We start from the raw sequence: 18,915 nt of genomic DNA on the forward strand, positions 1-18,915 counted from the left end.
GTTCTTCTCCTTTGACTCAGACTGGGATTACGGATTTTGTGCCTGGCCGGGTTGTTGCTGATGCTGCTCAGCGAAAGTGTGCTAAGTATGGGGATTTGTGCGCGGCAGCGGGTTATGGTGTCCTTCCTTTCTCTTTCTCTTCACTTAGGGAGCTGGGTTCGGATGCTGTTGCCTTGGTCAAACGGATCCAGAAATTCTCGGTATCTCAGGATGCGGGGGCTCGGGTGGCCGCTTACATTTTTACTAGACTTAGCTTTGTTGTTGCTAAGGGTGTGGGAGCCAAGATTGTCTCTCGGCTCCCCACCAATTTCATGTAAACTTTTATTTTTCTTTTAATGAAAGCTGCGCGCATCCTTCTATAATAAAAAAAAAAACAAAAAAAAAATAATAATAATAATAAATGAAATCTGCTTCTCAAGTTACATCCAAACGCAGTAATCATTCTATTGTCAAGAATTCTGTAAATGTTGGGGTGAATTCAGACATGCTTGTGGACCTTAGTGTATCCTATGTTTTAATGGCGGAACCCATTGAGAGTCTGATTGTGCCTGATTCTGTACTTAATTGTGATCCTTCTCTTACAGCACCTGTTGTTGAAACTGATTTACCTAAAGTTCCTTCAAATCCCCAAAAAGTGGCTTCTAATTCAAGAAAATGGAGTAGTATTGTTTCTGATAACAAGAAATTAGGGATGCCCTTGCATTTTTGTGCTGGTAGTGTTGATTCTGATACTATTGAGATTGATCTTGATGAATTCAAGGATGAACTAGCCTTCTGGGATAACACACTCATGGGTAATCTCATTGGAGCACGATATTCATTGCAGGCTATTCTAGATTTTGTTAAAAAATCTTGGAATCATGTTAATATACCCACTGTTCAATACTTCAAGAAGGGATGGTTTAGCTTCAAGTTCAAATATGAGGATGATATGAATCAAGTTCTTAGAGATGGTCCTTGGACAATTGGAAACAAGTCCTTAATCCTGAAACAATGGAGCCCAGGATTCTCACAAGAAATGGAGCGAGTTTCCTGCCTCCCAATCTGGGTCCTCTTTCCAGATTTAGATCCTTTCTTATGGACTGATGGGATCTTGAGTAAGGTTGCGAGTAAGGTGGGTAAGCCCCTCTTTGATGACCATCCCACAACCAGGAAAACTAGGCTCTCATTTGCCAGGGTTCTGATTGAGGTGGATATTGCCAAGCCTTTGCCAGATACTATCACTATCAAAACTCCTTTCCATGGTGTTTCTACTCAAAGGGTCACTTATGAGTGGCTCCCTTTCTACTGTAGAGGATGTGGAAAGTTGGGGCATGAGCTCAAGACTTGTAAAGGGGCTAAGGCAAAGGGTTATAAAAAAACCCTATCCTCTAATGCAGTCAAACCTTCTAAAGTCTATAAACTTGTTCCTTCTGCCAAGAGCACTGTCATTTCTAGGAAACATGGCTCAGAATGCATAGGGAGAGGTGGTAATTCAGAGCAGGATAAGTCCCAGCAAGTTCATCCACCTTTGAGGAAGCTAGCTGTGTCTATTCCTCCTTCTATAAGGCATTCTGGACCCCTGATGCTAGGCCAAAAAGCTCTTAGTTATGGCAATGTTTCTTTGCTGCAGAGGAATGCCCTGAAACCAATTGTTGAACTGGCAGGAGGCCAAGGGATAGGTGGTACCTCAACCTCTTCTACTGGGTTATCTGCTTCTTTCCCTGATTGGAGGAGCTCAGGATGTCAAGGACTAGGTTTATCTCCGTTCAGGAAAAAGGCTAATAACATAGTGAAGAGAGTTGTAATGCACTTTGGACCCCTTGGCTCAAAAACTCAGTTAGTCAAAGTCCACCAGACACTTACTCAGACTGTTACTTCTAACAGGTATGAGGTTTTCAGTGCTTTTGCTAGAACTAGTTCTGCTGGAACTCTAGAGGATGATGACCCACCTGATAAAGTTCAACCATGAAGATATCTGCTTGGAATATTCGTGGACTGAATGACCCACTAAAGCAGGCTGAGGTCAATACTTTTATGAGAACTAATAGATTGGATGTTTTGGGAATTCTGGAAACTAGAGTTAAGGAGCACCATGCGAAGAGAATTGTCAATAACCATTTTAATCAATATAATATTGTCACCAATTATACTGCTCATTACAATGGTCGCATATGGTGTTTATGGAACCCTAGCACTACCCACCTGGATCAGTTCACTGTGCATGAGCAATTCATCCATTGTAAACTGCATCATTATGCTTCTGGCAAAAATTGTTGGCTCACTATGGTTTATGGGTTTAATGATGGTGTACAAAGAAGAGCTCTGTGGAACCATCTGGTTGCAGCTTCTAATCTTAATGAGGAATGGCTCCTTTTAGGGGACTTTAATGTTGTTAGAGATCTGAATGAACGCATTAGCAACATCCCACCTGATATGAATGACATCCTGGAGTTCAATCAGTGTCTCTTGCAAGCTAGACTTGATGATCTTAATGGGACTGGCAGTGAATTTACTTGGACTAACAAGCAAGAAACGGGTACTAGAGTCTGGTCCAAGTTGGATAGAGCCTTGGTCAATCAAGTTTGGTTGAGCAACTATCCCAATTCAACTGTTTTTTTCCCTCCTGCAGGAATTTCTGATCACTCCCCAGTTCTTGTCACTGCTTTTTCTGAGGTGGTTGTCAAGAAACGGTTCAGTTTTTTGAACTGTTGGACTAAGTCCCCTCCTGATGACAGTGTTAATAATAAGTGGAAGGGCACTCACTATGGTACTCCAATGCACATCCTCTTCAGTAAAATGAAGAGTCTTAAGTCTGATTTGCTTAGCCTTCATAAACCTAGTTTTGCTAACTTGAGTGCTCAGGTTCAGGAGGCTAGAACTGCACTGCACAACTGCCAATCTGCTTTACAATCTGACCCTCTGTCAGCATCCCTAATCCAAAAAGAGCATGATCTCCTGGATGTATTCAGTTTTTAAAAAAAAAGCAGAAATAAGTATGCTTAGACAAAAAGCTAAAGTTCAATCAATAAATAAAGATGACTGCAGCTCTAAATTCTTTTTTGCCAAGATTGCTGAAAGGAAAGCTCAGCAAATGATTGGTTCAATTAAGGACAAGAATGGCATACTAAGATCAGGGCCTGAAGGTGTTGCTTCTGCTTTTGTGGATTATTACTCCAGTCTCTTGGGACAAGCTATCCCTGTTGAGGATCTTGATAAGGGCTATATTGCTCAAGGGAGTACTGTTCATACTGAAGATTGGCATAAATTGCAGGGCCATGTGTCTCAAGCTGAGATAAAGGAGGCTTTATTTAGTATTGGCTCTGATAAAAGCCCTGGACCTGATGGGTTTTCAGCTGAGTTCTTTAAGCATTCTTGGCCAATTATTGAGGGGGATTTCTGCAGGGCTATTGATAATTTTTTCAAAACCGGGAAACTCTCTAAGCAGGCTAATTCTACTCTCATCTCTCTAATTCCTAAGAAGAAGGTAGCTGACAGTGTTCTAGACTATAGACCCATTTCTTGTTGCTCCATTGTGTATAAGGTTATCAGCAAGATATTGGCAAAAAGAATGCAACCTTTCCTCCCTGATCTCATTGGAGGAGAGCAGGCTGCTTTCATAAAAGGAAGGGATATCTTTGAGAGTATGATGCTTTCCCAAGCTTTGGTCAAAGGCTATGGCAGGAAGTACCTCACTCCTCGTTGTCTTATGAAGGTGGATATTCGTAAAGCTTTTGATACATTGCAATGGAGCTTTATTGAAAGCATGTTGACTGCCTTTCATTTCCCTGCAACCTTCATCAGATGGATTATGACTTGTATTATAGGCTCCTGATTTTCAATTAAAATTAATGGTACTAGCCATGGATTTTTCAAAGGTAAGAGTGGTGTGAGACATCTCTTTGTTTTGAGTATGGAAGTGCTCTCTAGGTATTTGAGAGTAATCTGCAAACAGCCTAATGTTTCTTATCACCCTAAGTGCACTCAATTGAATCTCACTCATCTCATCTTTGCTGATGATTTAATGATCTTTACAAGGGGAGATGTACCTTCTGTAGCTGTTGTTGTTCAGGTACTTGATAAATTTGGCAGACTATCAGGACTTACTGCTAATCCTGATAAGACTTCCATTTATTTTGGAGGAGTGCACCCTGATGTTCAGTCAGCAATTTTGCAGTTCACCAGATTCTCCCCAAGTACATTTCCCTTCTGATACTTAGGGGTCCCCCTTAATGTGTCTAGGCTTTGCCTTGATCATTTTGGCCCACTCCTTACTAAGGTCCAGGGAGCTATTCATCATTGGACATCCACTTTTCTGAGTTATGCTGGGCGTTTGCAGTTAATAAACTCAGTTCTGCTTGGTTTGCAAACCTACTGGTGCTCTACCATTTTGCTGCCTAAGGGGGTGCTCAAAGTGATTAATAGGTTGAGCAAAAATTTCTTTTGGCAAGTCACTAATGGGTGCAGGCACATGACTTTGAAGAGTTGGAAATCCATCTGTCTCCCCTGGTCTGAGGGAGGCTTTGGCATCAAAGAGCTCTTTTCATGGAATAGAGCCCTGCTTCTACGTTGGCTTTGGAGAATTGAACACTCTGATGGTCTCTGGGCACGTTGGCATAGGGTTTATGCTCTGAATGGTAGTAACATCTAGACTGTCCAACCTGCTGACAGGTTTTCTGAAAGTTTCAGAAGCATCTTGGCTGTGAGGAATTTTTGTCTTCAAAAATTTGGAACCCTGAATGCTGCCCAATCCTTTCTTAAAAGTTGTGTGCAGCATGGCAAGGTAAATATAGCCACTGCTTATGATGGGTTACGAGCTTCTGGTATACCCTCCACCTGGTCTAAAGTTCTGGCTAACCCTATCATCATTCCAGCACACAGGGTCACTGCTTCCCTTGCTGCTGAACTGAAACTGGCAACATCTGATAATATCATTAGGAAGGGGATTGTTCTGATTAATAGGTGTCCTATGTGCAAAAGAAATTCTGAAACTCATTCCCATTTATTCTTCCAATGCCCTTATTCAAAGTTACTTTGGGAAACTCTGTTGAGTTGGATGTCCATCATACGTCCTGCAATGGATTTACAGAGAGAGATTAGGTGGAGCCAAAGTCGAAGGCATAGAAGGCACTGGAAGCACATTTGGTATGTCTTAAGTCTTACAGTGGCAATCAATCAGATCTGGCAAGAAAGGAATCTAAGGATTTTCAAAGGGCAGGAACGGAATGTAAGCATCCTTTTGCAGCGTATTAAGTATATTGTTGGCATCAGGCTGATTGCACAAAGCAAAGGTAGTGAGCTAAGTGATGTAATAGAACATATTCATAGTTGATTCTGATATGGAGCCTTGTATTAGGCTTCTAGAGGATAGTTTTTGTAAGTCTACTCTATTTTTGTTCCCTTCATGGATGAATAAAAATGGAGATATCTTTCTTGCAAAAAAAAAAAAAAATTAATAATAATAATAATAATAATAATAACTTTTATTTATCTTTTAATGAAAGCTACGCGCATCAATAATAATAATAATAATAATAATAATAATAATAATAATAATAATAATAATAATAATAATAATAATAATAATAATAATAATAATAATAATAATAATAATAATAATAATAATAATAATAGTTTACTGAAGGTAGTTTCCCCTTTAGATATCTTGGCATCCCTCTGAACTCTTGTCGAAATTCTACTGAGATTTATGGTACCCTCCTTACCAAAGTTCAGACTTCTCTCCTCCACTGGTCTAATAGCTTTCTTTCCTATGCTGGGAGGATTCAGATACTCAACTCTGTTATTTTTGGCATTACTAATTTTTGGTGTGCTAGTGCTTTACTTCCCAAAGCCATTTTAAAACGTATTACTAAAATCTGCAAGGATTTCTTCTGGTATGTTGATAAGGACTGCAGGAAGCATGTTTTCCACTCCTGGAAGGTTATTTGTCGACCTGTTCAAGAGGGTGGTCTTGGTGTTAAGGAAATTCTTTCCTGGAACAAAGCCCTCCTTGCAAAATGGCTCTGGCTCTTGGAGAATGACTCTTCTGGAATCTGGGCTTTGTGGAATAAAGCCTATATCCTCTCCTCTGGGTCTATTTGGACTCTTAGTGCCAAGGATCGCTATTCTGAGAGTCTCTGTAGTATTCTTGCAGTAAAAGACTATCTTGTGGCTCGTTCTGGTTCTCTTGATGCTGCTACCCAAATTCTAAACTCTTGGGTTAGGAAGGGCCAATTCCAGGTCAGTGATGCTTACCACTGGTTCAGAGATAAGGGGGAGACAGTCCACTGGTATAAATCTTTGCAGGGGAATGCTATTGTTCCTAAGCATAGGATCTGTGCCATCTTAGCTGCTTCTAAACATCTACCCACGGTTGATCTACTTATTAGTAGGGGCCTGCTTTTCATAAACAGATGTGTTCTCTGTCAGGCAGCTGCAGAAAGCCATGAACATCTCTTTTTCAGCTGTACTTTCTCTCAGGAAGTCTGGCATGCATTACTTCAGTGGATGCACCTTTGCAATCGTTCTGATAATCTTTGGACTGAACTCCATTGGATGGCACAAACTCAGGGTCAGAGACATTGGAAGCATATGTGGCGACAAACTTGCCTTGTTGCTGCTGTCTACTACTTATGGCAGGAGAGAAATCAAAGAATTTTTACGGGTCATCAGCATTCTACTGTATCTCTTCTCAATCAGATTCAATTTACTGTCAAACATCGTCTATTAGCTTGTAGTTCTCTTCCTAGTTGTCTCGTTGCTCGTCTTACTTAAGGCTTTATGCCTCTTAGTGGATAGCTTTGTAAGTTTTTATCCTCTTTCTAATAAAATGAGGTATATCTTCTTGCAAAAAAAAAAAAAAATAATAATAATAATAATAATAATAATAATAATAATAATAATAATAATAATAATAATAATAATAATAATAATAATAATAATAATAATTCAGCTCTGTTCGATTCGATTCGGCTCGGCTCTGTTCGATTCGATTATTCAGCTCCATTCGATTCGATTCATTCAAACTCCATTCATTCAGCTCGATTCACTCGCTCCATTGATTGATTCATTTCGATTCGATTCGGCTCGCTCCATTTAGTTCGATTCGGCTCAGCTCGATTCGATTCGATTCAACTCCATTCGATTCATTTCGATTCGATTCCGCTCTAAAAAGCCAGAAAGAACAGGGCCTTAATGTCGGAGGCTTCAAGGTACTAGTAAGTAGTAACCTTTTAATTAGGTATTTAACGATTGGTTAAAAATGAGGTTACTAGAATAGAGCAAAAACTTATCCACAATGAGATTCGAACTCATGAACACTAATTCATGTAGTCTACTCTAACCACTGGTCCACTCTCAGGTTTATGCTCTTAGGCCCTGTTCTTTTGGACTTAATTTCAGTTTTAATAAGTTCATTCGATTGATTGAGCTCTATTAAGTTCGATTTAGTTGATTCGATTCCATTGATTCATTCGATTCGATTCGATTCGATTCGGTTTAGTTAGGTTGGATCATTCGATTCAATTCACTCAGTTTAGAGTAGTTTATTTCAACATTAATATTATTATTCTTATTGTTATCATTATTATTATATTAATTTATTTACTATTGTTATTATTTTATTAAAATTTATTTTTAATATTTATTACATTACTATTTATATTTATTATATTTATTTATTATTATATTATTATGATTAATGGCAATATTAGGGTATTTATATTTATTATTATTATTATTATTACTATTACTATTACTATTACTATTACTATTACTATTACTATTACTATTATTATTATTATTATTATATTTATTATTTTATTCATTTTCTTCATTTTTATTAATATTATTAATAACATATTTATTATTATTATTATTATTATTATTATTATTATTATTATATTAATTAATTATTATATTACATCTATTATTATTATTATTACTATTTATATTAATTATTATTATTTATATTATACTTATCATATTTGTTTTTTAGTTATTATTATTAATACATTATATTATTAATATATTATATTATTTAATATATTATAATATTATTTACATTACTAATATATATATATATATATATATTATATTTATATTTATATTACTATTTTATTTTTTATATTAGTTATTAGATTATTATTATATTATATTGATATTTTATTAATAATAATAATAATGAATAATAATATTATAAAATTTATTATTATTATTATTGGTATTATTGTTGTTATTATTATTATTATTATTATTATTATTATTATTATTATAAGATAAATAAAAGTTTACGTGAAATTGGTGGGGAGCCGAGAAATATTATTGTTGGTATTGTTATTATTATTATTATTATTATTATTATTATTATTATTATAAAAATTCATTATTATTATTATTATTATTAGTAGTAGTATTAATATTAATATTAATATTAATACTATTTCAATTCAATTCACTCAATCAACTTAGTTCGATTCATCTCTTGTTTCGATTTATTTAGTTCACTCAACTCCATTCGATTCGATTCAGGCTCATTCAATTGATTCAAATTCGATTCGATTCACTTTCGACTCCATTTAGTTCGATTCAACTCCATTCGATTCACTCAAGATGCATTCAACTCTAAAAAGCCAGAAAGAACAGGGCCTTAATGTCGGAGGCTTCAAGGTACTAGTAACCTTTTAATTAGGTATTTAATGATGAGTTAAAAATGAGGTTACTAGAAGAGAGCAAAAACTTATCCACAATGAGATTCGAACTCATGAACACTAATTCATGTAGTCTACTCTAACCACTGGTCCACTCTCAGGTTTATGCTCTTAGGCCCTGTTCTTTTGGACTTAATTTCAGTTCTAATAAGTTCAGATCAGTTCAGTTCAATTCACTTCAGTTTAGAGTAGTTTATTTCAACATTAATATTATTATTCTTATTGTTATTGTTATCATTATTATTATATTAATTTATTTACTATTGTTATTGTTTTATTAAAATTTATTTTTAATATTTATTATATTACTATTTATATTTATTATATTACTATTTATTATTATATTATTATGATTAATGGCAATATTAGGGTAATAATATTTATTATTATTATTATTATTATTATTACTATTATATTTATTATATTATATTTATTATTTTATTATTTTATTTATTTTTATTAATATTATTAATAACATATTTATTGTTATTATATTAATTAATTATTATATTACATCTATTATTATTATTTTTTTTTTTTTTTTTTTTTTTTTTTTTTGCAAGAAGTTATAGTCCATCTTATTCATCCACCATGGGGCAAATAAAGAGGGACAAGAAATTCATACAAAAGGAATAACCCCTAAGGCATAAGGCTAAACTCAAGATTGAGTAAGCCTATGAACAGCCTTCTCATAGTCCTTGCTAGGAACTTTCCCTAAAATACGACTACTAACAGTGTTCCTGATTACATGAATGAGTTGAGCTACTGTGTTTTCTACTCCTAGAAAGATTCTAGCATTCCTTTCAGACCAAATATGGTAGCAAATAGCCCCAATGCAGCAGCGGATCCAACCATTTTTCCAATGCCTAAGGTGCCTTTTTTCAATGCACCAGAGCAGCTCCTGTGCAGGGTCATAGGACCTTCTAGATAGACCAAGCCATGAAAAAATACCAGACCAAATTTGGGTAGAGAAAGAGCAATGGGAGAAAATATGGCTATGAGTTTCCTGATCCTCCTTACACAAAATGCATCTGTTTGCAAGGGAGAAACCACGTGCAGCTATGTTGTCCACTGTAGCCAACTTACCCTGAATGGCTAAGGAAGTGAGCAGCTTATGACTGGGAATAAGGAAATGGTTTTGGAGAGCAGGCGCCCAAGGGAGAGCAGGTGCAGGACTTCTGAACCAGTCGTAGGCAGCTTTAAAATGAAACTTACCATTTCTGGCCCAGGAGTTGATGAGGGTATGAGCAGTAGAAGCAGTACCAGTCTTAGAGAGAATTTCTTCTTTTACAGCAAGAATACCTCTAAAACTTTCAGAATGGTGAGGTTTGCTAATGGTGTCCCAGATGGAATTATTTCCCATATTATAGGCTATATTCCAGCGGCACCAAAGACCATCATGATGATTTGCCAAACTCCAGAGCCATTTTGCCAGAACTGCTTTGTTCCATGAAAGGAGCTCCTTAATGTCAAGCCCACCCTCATGCCAGGGGGAGCAAATAGTTTTCCAACTGGCAAAAACCATTCTTTGTCTTCCTTCAACATTATTCCAGAAGAAATCCTTGCAGAGACGATTAATGGCTTTGAGAACATTTTTAGGAATCAGGACACTGGCACACCAAAAATTCATAATACCAAAAATAATAGAATTAAGAAGCTGGACTTTCCCTGCATAGGAGAAAGTTTTAGCTGCCCAGTGATGTAGCAGAGCTTGAATCTTGGTGAGAAGACTGCCATAGGTATCAAAAGTATTCCTAGTAGTATGTAAGGGAAGCCCCAGATATCTGAAGGGGAAGCTACCCTCAGTGAAACCAGTAACCTGAAGAATATGTAATTTGACATTTGAAGAGACTCCACCAAAGTAAATATCAGTTTTATCATTGTTAGCTGATAAACCAGACCAGTGAGAGAAGTTCTCCAAAGTGTGCAAAACTGCAGTGACTGATGGCACATCACCTCGAGTAAAAATCATAAGGTCATCAGCAAAGATCAGGTGAGTGAGTGCAAGCTTAGAGCATTTAGGATGGAAAGAGACATCAGACTGTGTACAAATCCTTCTCAGATACCTAGAAAGAATTTCCATACTAAGCACAAAGAGATAGGGGGAGAGGGGATCCCCTTGTCTAACCCCACTCTTGCCCTGGAAAAAACCATGCACAGACCCATTCAACTTGATAGAGAACCAAGAACTGGTGATGCAACCCATGATCCAGTCAGTAAAAATGGTAGGGAAATTAAGAGCCTGTAAGATAGATTTGATAAAATCCCATTGCAAAGAATCAAATGCTTTCCTTATGTCCACTTTAATGAGACATCTAGGAGTTAAGTATTTCCTACTATAACCTTTGACCAGGGATTGAGAGAGCATGATGTTTTCATGAATATTCCTTCCAGTGATGAAAGCAGCCTGCTCTGGACCAACCAGCTTTGGAAGCACCACCTGTAGCCTATTTGCAATGATTTTACTAATAGTTTTATAAAAAGTGGTGCAGCAGGAGATAGGCCTGAAATCCATTACAGTGTTGCTAATCTTCTTTTTAGGGATGAGAGCAATGAGTGTAGCATTTGCTTGCTTACTGAGTCTACCATTTTTGAAGAAGGCTTGAACAGCCTTACAGAAATCAGGACCAACCACATCCCAAGAGTGCTTGAAGAATCCAGAGGAGAAGCCATCTGGACCAGGACTTTTATCATCTCCAATACTGAAAAGAGCAGCTCTAATCTCCACATTATCCACAGGCCTAGTGAGCATTACATGATCATCAGAATGGACACAGGGGCCTTGCTGGATGAAATTGACATCAATGGGCAAGGTGGTCTTTGAAGAGCCAAGGAGGTGCTTATAGTAGTCAATGAAGCTAGCAGCTACATTGTCCACTCCAGTCTGCTCAGAACCAGTTCTATCAGTAATTTTTCCAATAATTTGCTGCTGCTTCCTATCTTGAATTTTTGCAAAGAAATATTTAGAGGAGGAGTCACTAAAGGAGATATGATCAATTTTAGCTTTTTGCTTAATAATGGAGCTTTCCATATTCCTAAGCTCAATATAATGGGCAAGGAGAGTTCTCTCCTGATCATACAAAGAGGGATTAGAGAGGTTTGTTTGGAGCAGCTCTTGACATTTATGAAGAGCATCCTTACTATCCTTAATTTGCTGATCCAAAGTAGTAAAATTCTCTCTATGCATCTTCCTTAGCCTGCCTTTCACATTTTTAAGCTTTTGAAAGAGTTTAAACATAATGGAGCCAGAAACAGGCTCATTAAACTAAATTTGGAACCATTATGTTTATCATCAAAAACATTGACCAGAACAGGGGAGTGATCTGAAATACCTGAGGGCAAGAAAGAGACACAGGTACCAGGGAAAGTATTCAACCAGGAAGAGTTTGCAAGAGCTCTATCAAGCTTTGACCAGACAATGGAATCAATGTCTTGTTTATTTGTCCAGGTCATTTCACACCCAGTGCTGTGAAGATCATCAACCCCACAATGGAGAAGGCAAGAATTAAAGTCCAGAATATCTCCTAAGTTTGGAGGAGTATTGCTAACTCTTTCACTAATGTCCCTTACCACATTAAAATCTCCCAGAATGAGCCATTGTTGCACTTGAGTGCTAAGATGTTGGAGATGTGCCCAGAGATCATCTCTAATTCTGGCATTATTACTGGCATAAACCATAGTTAAATGGAAGACATGCCCAGTGGCATGATGAGTGACTTCACCATGAATGAACTGAGAATGAATTTGAAGAATTTTAACAGTTACATGAGCTGGCCTCCAAATGAGCCAAATCCTGCCATTATAGTGAGCTTCATAGTTGCAAACCACCTTATAGTTCCTGTAGTGCTTGTGGATAAGAGTTTTAGCAACAGGCTCCTTTATTCTAGTTTCTAGAATTCCACTAATGTCAATGTTATTATGTCCAATGAAATTTAACACTTCACGTTGCTTGAGGGGATCATTTCCACCTCTAATATTCCAAGAAGAGATTTTCATGGAAGAATATCAGGAGGGTCATGTTCCCCCACAATTTCACCCCTACTGGCAAGTTCAGACTTAGTAACCAGAATGGTAATAGCTTCCTGAGAAAGTGGTAGAAGAACCAAAGGAGGAGCATCCACTATGATGGATGAAGAGGCTCTCTTCAAGGCTATTTGAGTCTCTTCCATCCCAACTCCATGACTGCATTCTAGATGCTTTTCAGTTGCCAGGGGACCAGGAGCTTCCAACTGAGGAGGAGGGAGGCTCTCCTGCAGAGGGGAACTTCCTGTACCTAGGCTTCCTGAGGTACCACCTAGCAGAGAGGAGTCTAGCAACAGTTCAGAATCTTCAATAAGGGGAGAAGTCACAGTGCCAGTATCTTGGACAGAGAGTGGCTTAACCAATTCTGTCTCATGTTGGGACTCAGACTGCTGCAGAGGGACAGCAGCAGATGAGTCATTAGAGTTATCCAGCACTTCCTCAGCTTCAGGAGTCTCAAGAGGAGAGAAATTATTGTGAGTAGTTAGAATAGAACCAGAGGAGGTAGGGGGCAAGACTCTCTTCAAGGCTATTTGAGTCTTTGCCACCCCCTCCTTCCTGCTGCATTCTTGATGCATTCCAGTGGCAGGAGCCTGAGCTTGATGACCCTGTGAGGAGCCATGCTGATCAGCACTAGCCACTGGGGTACCACCTAGCAGACAGGGAGTAGGAACAACAGAAGAAGGCTTCTGAACAGGCCTAAACACTTTTGCAGGAGCCTTATTTGGGATAGGCTTTGTCTTTCTTTTCTTACAACTTCGAGCTTGATGTCCCATTTTTCCACATTCAGCACAATAGTAGGGCAACCACTCATAATCTATCCTTTGCTTTGAGGGACCAAAAGGAGTATTAATGGTTATCAGCTCAGGAAGAGAGGAGGAGATGTCAGCTTCAACCATGACCCGAGCAAAGGACAGCTTTTCTTTGCAAGTGGTAGGCATATCAGCAAACATAGGTCTTCCAATCTTACTAGCCATTTTACTGAGGACAGCAGAAGACCAAAGATATGGGTCTAAATCAGGAAACAAAACCCATATAGGGATAAGGGAGATCCTATCCATTGCAGTAGAGAAAGAGGGAGACCATTGTTTTAGGATGATTGAGTAAGAACCCATTTTCCATGGACCACCCTTAAGAACATTGACCATGTCCTCCTCATTTTGGAATCGAAAACTGAACCACCCTTTTTTGAAGTATTGGACAATGGGTTTGGCAATATGCCCCCAACTTTTCTCAACATAGGCAGAAACTTGAGTCAAAGTTGGTTTAGAACCAAGAATGTTGCCCATTAGAGTGAATTTCCAAATCTTTAATTCCTCTTGGAAATCTTCAAGATCAATGTCGATTTCAGAGGAAACCTTACTTTGCTCATGAAAGAATAAGCTCATTCCTATGGGATTTTTAGGCTTTACAACATCAGCCCAGTTTTTACGGGGATTCTCTTGAAAAGAAACGGGGTCAATAGTAGAACCCAGATTTGCAGTATCAGAAGATAAAATGGTGCTAGCAGGTATAATCACATCAGCAGAAACATCAACAATCCTAGGTGTTTTTGAGTTCTGATCATCATTACTAACAACAGTACTAGGATTAGTGATGCAGATTTGAGCTTGAGGGTCAACAGAAACATTTGTAATTATCCCTAAATCCGAACCGTTAGTGGCGTCATTCGATGAATTATTAGGACGTTTAGGGAGAGAGACACGAGTTGAAGAAACACTACGCACAGAAAGACGAGGTTTAACAGCAGAAATCGCATCAACGAGTAGATCATTTAAACATGGAGAACTACGATTTGGGGAAAACTGAGATAGGTCAGAATTACACACCAAATCAGCATCAAAAGGATCAGTAGTTGACGAGGAATCCAATGGTGTTCGAATCTTAGGCGGTCGACCTCTGCCTCGTGCCATGGGAGCTCGCGAAGTGCAACAATGGCGGGAGTAAAACAGAGAATCTGTTATAGAGAGAGAAAATTCGTCTCTCTAAAACCGTTTTTTTATTTTCCATCTATCTATATTAATTATTATTATTATTACTATTTATATTAATTATTATTATTTATAATATTTATATTATACTTATCATATTTGTTTTTTAGTTATTATTATTATTAATATATTATATTATTTAATATATTATAATACTATTTACATTACTAATATTATTTACATTACTAATATATATTATTTATTATTATATTACTATTTTATTTTTTATATTAGTTATTAGATTATTATTATATTGATATTTTATTATTAATAATAATAATAATGAATAATAATATTATAAAATTTATTATTTTATTATTATTAGTATTATTATTATTATTATTATTATTATTATTATTATTATTATTATTATCTTTTTATTTTTATTTCAGTTCAGTTCAGCTCTATTAAGTTCAGTTCAGTTCAGTTCATCTCCATTAAGTTCAGTTCAGTTCAGTTCAGACAATTTCAGTCCAAAAGAACATGGCCTTACTTGTCTTTCATAATATTTGTTCCTAAAGATCAATGGGGTTCAATTTCACCCCATGAACCCCCACCAAAAACGCCCCTAAATTGAAGTATTTACAAAAAATGAAGCTCATAATAATAGTATGTAAAATTTGACTCTTGTTATGAAATATTATTATATGGATATCCATATCTTAGAATATTTTAGAGTATATTATTTTATGGAAACTCTACCCTTATTGTATGTGTATATATACCCCCTCCTAATGCAATAAGAATACAATTATGTAAAATGATGGTATTCATTTGGTTATGAAGATGTATTATGATACCACTTTTTCACCTTGTCAAAATGTGATATTTCAATACATTGAAATCTATGATTTAGTTATAGATCGATAACCCTATATGCCGACCTATAAATTAGTTATCGAAAGTTGATGTAGCGAAAATTAGATTCTTGTCAAACTGAACAATAACCACACGTGAAATGTAGTGTGAGAGTCATATCGGTTTACATATTTCAAGTAATAAGAAAATGGCAAGTTTGGACAGTTGGTACTCATATGGAGTAAGAAAATTTGGATATTCTGGAAGTGACATAGCTAGATATCTGAATGATAATAGATGACCTATATAGAAAAGGAATGGTACCATATATATTTAGATATCACAAATCAGTACTGACAATATCGCGAGATGTTGAAATTATATAGATATGGTTAAGGAACCGATATGCATTTGCGCGCGGAGTTTAATGGACTAGATAGTGGGGATCTTATAAATAAGTCCAATTTTATTGTCGACATAATCAATGATTATGAATGAGGTCATGGACTTGAAGTCCATTCATTAACCTGAAGTCAATTCAGATTACGATTATTGGAAAAGAAACTGTACAGTTTGCATTATCATGTCATCATCACTGTGCATTTAGAGATTATGTTCATCATTTGCATCTTAGTTTTAATATATATATATATATATATATATATATATATATATATATATATATATATATATATATATATATATATATATATATATACATTATTACATTATTGCATTGTTTTATTTTGTTGTTTTGAATTATTTACATATCATATGCATGCACATAATTAATTATATTGTTATACTTTGATAAATGTTTAAAAAGATAAATATATTTTACAGACTTATAAACGATCATCAAATGATGATGTTTTATTAATTGAGTTTTGGGAACTCGTGATTATATATAAACCTCTACGACACGATCAAAAGGTTATCGTGATTATTTCCGAAATGGAAAATTCAAACTCCTGTAGAGTTACTTAAAGAAAATTATTATTGTCTCAACCTGAAGTTGGAGCATATGAGGATAATTATTTAGATGAGCTTCTAGCTAAACATGTGAAATTAGTTTATGATCCAGAAATGCCATAACGATTGAAAAATAATGTAGTCAAAGTCTACAATGAGAATGTCAATTCATACACATGTGGTTTTACCAAAGAAAACCGCTCAAAGGTAAAGGATGATTTATTCAATAATTATAATTATCGGATTTATCGTCCTTAAGATAAGGAATTAAGGAATGATAGCTACACTCTTTTTCGCTTCGACTAGGTTTTTTTTGTCCCAACGGATTTGTCCTAGCAAGATTTTTAACGAGGTAGCACTATAAGCGCATTATTACGCTATAGTCTTGTCATCATGGTTGTTGAGATGATAATTTGTTCAGGATTATATAATGTTATATCATCTATTAAGGAGAAACTCTATCATAATTATGGAGGTATTATTTGACATGAAGATCCAAGAGCTATTTTAAAATGACCATATCCATATTGTGATATCCGAAGAAACATGATATTGAAGTTAGCAAGGATTTCTATTTATTGAAGATTCAAGTTTATTAACTATAATGAATTCTATTTCAACGATCGAGAAGTTAAGCCAAAGCATGGATCATTTCAAGACAGATCAAGTTATGTAATCACCGGGACTTTTTTCTGTCTCCCTTCTAACTTCTATCTATAATTCTCTACTATCTTTATTTCACAACACCTCTAGACTTTTTATGAAAAGAAAAAGTCTTTTTAAAAAAATGTAACTAAAAAAGTAAATCCTTTAAATTTATTATAAAAACATTATCAAAAAAGGGATATTCTACGGTGTACCCTCAAGTTTTTCAGTTTTCTATGTTGTACCCTTACATTTTTTATATTCTACATTATACCCCTAAACTTCTTACTTATTTCTCCATCATGACCTCAGTTAACTTTATCACAATCAATAATCCGTATTTTGACATTTATTCCAACTCATTAATGTCGTATTACCATTCTGTGTGAAAAGCATTAGAAATCACTTTTAATAAGCACAAGTTACTATTAAAAACCTCAGTTATAATTCAGGAAATAATAATGGAGATTTGATGAATTTTTAGTTAGATTCGTATGCTATTTGGTGGGTTAATGGGTAATTCGGCAAATTAATAAGTAAATGAGTAAGCTATCGTGTAATTAGAATATTAAATAAACGATTTAATAGGTTAATTAAGAAATTACCACATCAAAGACATTAAATAGGGGCATAGTATAAACAAATGTATAAAGTTCAGGGGTAGGGATGGCAATGGGTAGGGTCTGGGTAGGGTCCGCCTAGACCCGGACCCGACCCGAGATTTTCCCTTTGGACCCGTACCCGACCCAGACCCGCAAGGGTCTAAAATTTGAGGACCCATACCCGGACCCTATGGGTAAGGGTAGGGTCTGGGTCTACCCGCGGGTCCGAGTTTCAGCCACTTTAGTAACAGATTAACAACTATGGGGTCTATAATATTAAAAAAAAAAATCATACTACTTTAACATTATGAGTTTATTAATCTCTATTGTACACTACCAAATCCAATATACATACCAAAGAGATTAAGAAAGACAAAGAAGACCTAAATTAATTTTACGTACAAATACATGTGAAAGAATTAAACTCGGAACCCAAAAATCAATACCGTACTTGATAGCCGTCTCCATCTGGCCGTCGCTGGCTGCCGTTAATGGTGGTTGTCGATCTCCACCTATTAGAGAGGTGGTTGCCAGTCGCGTATCAGTGCTGTGGTGGTGGTTTTCTTGTGTCAGTGGTGGAGTGGTGGTATTGTCAGAAGAGTTTAGTTGGGTTTTATCACTTTATGGGATGAGGGAAGAGAAAGAGACTTTAGTTGGGTTTCTACGGTCTGCCAGTATGAATTCAGAAAAGTTGTGATTTTGATTTTTTTTTTTTTTTTTTTTAATAAAGGGTCTAAGGGTCGGGTATGGGTCTCATAACTTAGACCCGGACCCGGACCCGAAATATTTTCTTAAGACCCATACCCGACCCATACCCGACCCATACCCATTGGGTCTGAAAAAATGAGACTCATACCCGACCCATTAGGGTCCGACCCTCAGGGTCTGGGTCGGGTCCCCGACCCACTGCCATCCCTATTCAGGGGTACACCATAAAATTTCAAAAATGTAGGGGTATACCATAGAAAATCGAAAAACTTGAGGGTACACCATAGAATATCCCAAAATATAATTTTATTAAAATATAATTTTGTACCTAAATTTTTTGTATTAATTTTGTAGAGTTTTTAATTTTTCATCAGCATTAAAATACAAGAATGAGCTATAAAATACTCGTATTAATGAATTGTCAATTTAAAATTTATAAATTGTACATTAAATTTTTTTATTTTATAAATATAGTACATGTATGGCAGGGAG

General features: G+C 36.0%; 1 protein-coding gene across 1 annotated transcript; it reads left to right on the forward strand.

Moving 5' to 3' along the window:
- The first annotated feature begins 1,947 nt into the window (after positions 1-1,947).
- LOC141595553 (uncharacterized) lies at positions 1,948-2,958 on the forward strand. The gene has a single exon (XM_074415520.1). It carries the CDS (start codon positions 1,948-1,950, stop codon positions 2,956-2,958), a length of 1,011 nt encoding a protein of 336 aa, XP_074271621.1.
- Positions 2,959-18,915: the final 15,957 nt, after the last annotated feature.

Source organism: Silene latifolia, chromosome 8 (assembly GCF_048544455.1).
Source record: "Silene latifolia isolate original U9 population chromosome 8, ASM4854445v1, whole genome shotgun sequence".
Classification (NCBI taxonomy): domain Eukaryota; kingdom Viridiplantae; phylum Streptophyta; class Magnoliopsida; order Caryophyllales; family Caryophyllaceae; genus Silene; species Silene latifolia.

What these genes read in the sequence shown, in the direction of transcription:
- LOC141595553 (XM_074415520.1), top strand. Translation starts at nt 1,948, where the DNA reads ATGAAGATATCTGCTTGGAATATTCGTGGACTGAATGACCCACTAAAG.